We start from the raw sequence: 2,924 nt of genomic DNA on the forward strand, positions 1-2,924 counted from the left end.
AGCCTGCTGTTATTTAAACACGATTACAAAATTTAATAAATAAAAATAATAAAAAACATAATTTTAAGAGTACAAACTAATAATTTTGAAATTTTAATTGCAGATTTATCTGTTTTGAAATAAGCAAAAAATGTTATTCCTTTGAAATTTTTTGTAAAATGGAAAATAAACTTTTTTTCCCTTTTGTGAATTCAATCCTCAATCATTTTTTTTTTGGTGTAATTTTTATTATATTTTTTAATATTATATTTAACGTTTATGTAATTTAGATAGTTCCGAAAGGGATGCGTTAAACAGCGTTGTGTTGGTAGTTAGACGTAGACGTAACGTTTCGAGAAAACAATGAGTTGATTAAGTAAGCTCAGAAAACTGGGTTTTAACATAAAAATCAAATTACACAATTATATGTTCACCAATCACAAACGCCATATTTTTAAATTCACCAATCACAAACATTCCGTCTTGCAATAAATTTATGTTGCTAAGTAACTAAAATTTTGATTGATTAACCTTGGAATTTCTAATTATTTAAATTCTGTAAAGTTTAGTTTATATTCGAAGAATCACTCTTAGAATGCAAGATAGAATCTGTGGTTAAGAAGTCGTTCACGAGTTCCAGGACAAACAAAAACAAAAATGTCAAAACTAAAAATTTAATCAAAGTTACAAAACCTATTTCGCTATTTAGATCGTTTTTTTTGATCGGTAACAAAATTAAACATTACCTTAGTCTGCTATCATTCTATAGTTGATCACATAATCACGTACAAAAACAGCCCACAAAAATATACTGGGCGAGCATTAAAAAAAGCGGACCAAGCGAATCCGTAATTGTAAACGACACTAAAATTTCATTAGGACATGGTCTGCTCAATTTTTTTGAACGATCACACAGTACATAAAATCACTAAACATTAAAAAAAGTTTCATTTCGTTTCATTTTGTTTTTTCCTCATAATTTCATCGTAAGTAGGAAGAGGGTTGATCACCACCGAATCGTCATAAGAAGGTGGTTTCTCAGCCGGATCAGTTGGAGCTGAAAAAAAAAATTATATTGACATGGACACGTAATTACACGTAATTTTGTTTCATATCCTTCGTAAAAATTTTAATTTTTCAGCTCACCTAGTTGATTTGAGCTCGCTTCACTTTGTTGTTCATTTGTGTCATTTTCTTCAGCTTCCGGCACAAGAACCAAAACTGATGTTTGTCTCACTATAACGTCCGATTCCTTGCTATAACACGCTCGGTACGACACATAACATACAATCTTCAGAATAAAAATACCTATAAGAATATATCTAAAACAAAAACAATAAAGACAATATCGAATTAAAGTCGTTTCTTCACCTGTACGTTCGCCATCCAGAATGAGTATCATCGACTTCAAATTTAAAATCCACACCCGTGTAATTCTCGGGTAAGTTGAAAAGCTCAGGATCAAAAGTTGGTCTAGTGGAGAAAACAGACCAATCAATCGGCGGGTGCGTTTCATCAGCATCAGGTACAAATTCTTCTGATTTTTCATTTTCATGTGTGGCAGAGACCTCTTTGAGCAAATCCTGCAACTCCTGCGGACTGACCTGTTTGACTCTTATCTCCCGGTCCGTGTCTGTGGGCTAAAAATACCGTAAAATTTTGCTGAACTTCAACCTAACTTATCGAGTAATTGAGTAAATTATTCATCTAGCCGTTACTCTACGAACCTACGTCTTAATATCTATCATTCACCAACATCTGTCAATAATGTGGTGTTTCTTTGTCAAGTTTAGACACATGTTCGCAAGTCGCCAGGCGATAAGACAAACATTTCTTTGATCACTCTGTACATACCTTTGCTGTCGAAACTGCAATCATGTACAAACACACTTCTAGAATTAATATTTTAGTGGAAAACATCGTGAACTGTGACTAGAAAGTGGACACCACAAAATGGAAGGCTGGTTGTGTTAACCTCGGATTTCTTTGCCAAGGCCGCGGCGCGATCGAGCACTGAAGCGAATTCTGGTTGTTATTACGTATTATTGACTCGCAATCTGTTAAAAAAGCAGTTGAAAGAATGTCGTGAAGAGTGTTAAAGACGTACCTGGAAATATGCACCTTCGCACACTACCGGTTACTTCGGGTTTCTTGTAAATGTGTACTTTACGATAATAAGTGGGGCTGGGAATTCCATGAGTGGGTTTTTTTTCTTCTGGTAGTAATAAAATACACTTGGTAAATCCGCAACGCTGGCTAAGGTGGTAAACTGGTCAGAGAAATGAGGCCAAAGACATTTTTTGGTAGTATTTCTGGTATTCCGTGCTATTTAAGTTTTGATACTTGACAAAAAAATCCTGGGGCATCACTTAACGTGGTAGCTTCATCCCTTAAAATTGTGCTAAACACCCAAAAATTGTTTTCCTCAATTGTCTTCCAAACCACTCATTTTAAAGTCAAAATAAAGGTAACAAAAAGTGCTTAAAACCAAACTTCTAATAAAAATGTTGTTTTCATTTTTGGTGTACACTTCACCAAACGATCTAGTGCAGATATGGCTTTGACTTTTTAAATCGTTTACAACCACCTTAGCGCAATAAATCTGGAATAAATGGATCTGAACCGCAATAAATATTTTCACTCAGTTTTACAAATCGAAGCAATCAAAATTGCCCAAAATACGTCTAGTCTAGCCTTTCATTTCAATGCAGGTAAGACCCAACTACTTGAGGATGATTACGTTTGTGGGCATTTGCAGTAAGGAGGCTGCAAATGATTTAATAAGTCAGCCATAACCGCACTAGATCGTTTGATAAACTGTACAACGAATGCAAATCGCGCAAATGTAGCGAGAAGAAAGGTGGGTGTGAATCGGAGCAAAGTACTGCACAAGGTATTGGCGCGCACGTATTCACAAGTCAATACATTTTAGGAAAAAATGCACT

The 2,924-nt window shown here is 34.8% G+C and overlaps 1 protein-coding gene across 2 annotated transcripts; it reads right to left on the bottom strand.

The window, feature by feature from the left end:
* Positions 1-639: 639 nt before the first annotated feature.
* On the bottom strand, positions 640-2,498 carry LOC148176550 (uncharacterized). 2 transcript variants are annotated; one of them, XM_088033975.1, is made up of 5 exons: positions 2,087-2,498; positions 1,834-2,036; positions 1,351-1,619; positions 1,126-1,301; positions 640-1,036 (listed from the first exon to the last, which is right to left on the bottom strand). In XM_088033975.1, the coding sequence occupies exons 2-5, from the start codon at positions 1,897-1,899 to the stop codon at positions 927-929; spliced, it is 621 nt and encodes a 206-aa protein (XP_087890101.1). In that variant the 5' UTR covers positions 1,900-2,036; positions 2,087-2,498; the 3' UTR covers positions 640-926. The 2 variants fall into 2 exon arrangements, with proteins under 2 accessions (XP_087890101.1, XP_087890102.1); XM_088033976.1 differs by lacking the exon at positions 2,087-2,498 and having other exon boundaries at positions 1,834-2,072.
* Positions 2,499-2,924: the final 426 nt, after the last annotated feature.

The sequence above is a fragment of the Gnatocerus cornutus genome, chromosome 4, assembly GCF_029298725.1.
Source record: "Gnatocerus cornutus isolate USDA-ARS CGAHR chromosome 4, icGnaCorn1.1, whole genome shotgun sequence".
Classification (NCBI taxonomy): domain Eukaryota; kingdom Metazoa; phylum Arthropoda; class Insecta; order Coleoptera; family Tenebrionidae; genus Gnatocerus; species Gnatocerus cornutus.

What these genes read in the sequence shown, in the direction of transcription:
- LOC148176550 (XM_088033975.1), bottom strand. Translation starts at nt 1,899, where the DNA reads ATGTTTTCCACTAAAATATTAATTCTAGAAGTGTGTTTGTACATGATT. An exon ending in TTGCAGTTTCGACAGCAAAG is followed by an intron (nt 1,620 to 1,833) that starts GTATGTACAGAG and finishes CGGTATTTTTAG; the next exon opens with CCCACAGACACGGACCGGGA. An exon ending in AGCGAGCTCAAATCAACTAG is followed by an intron (nt 1,037 to 1,125) that starts GTGAGCTGAAAA and finishes TTTTTTTTTCAG; the next exon opens with CTCCAACTGATCCGGCTGAG.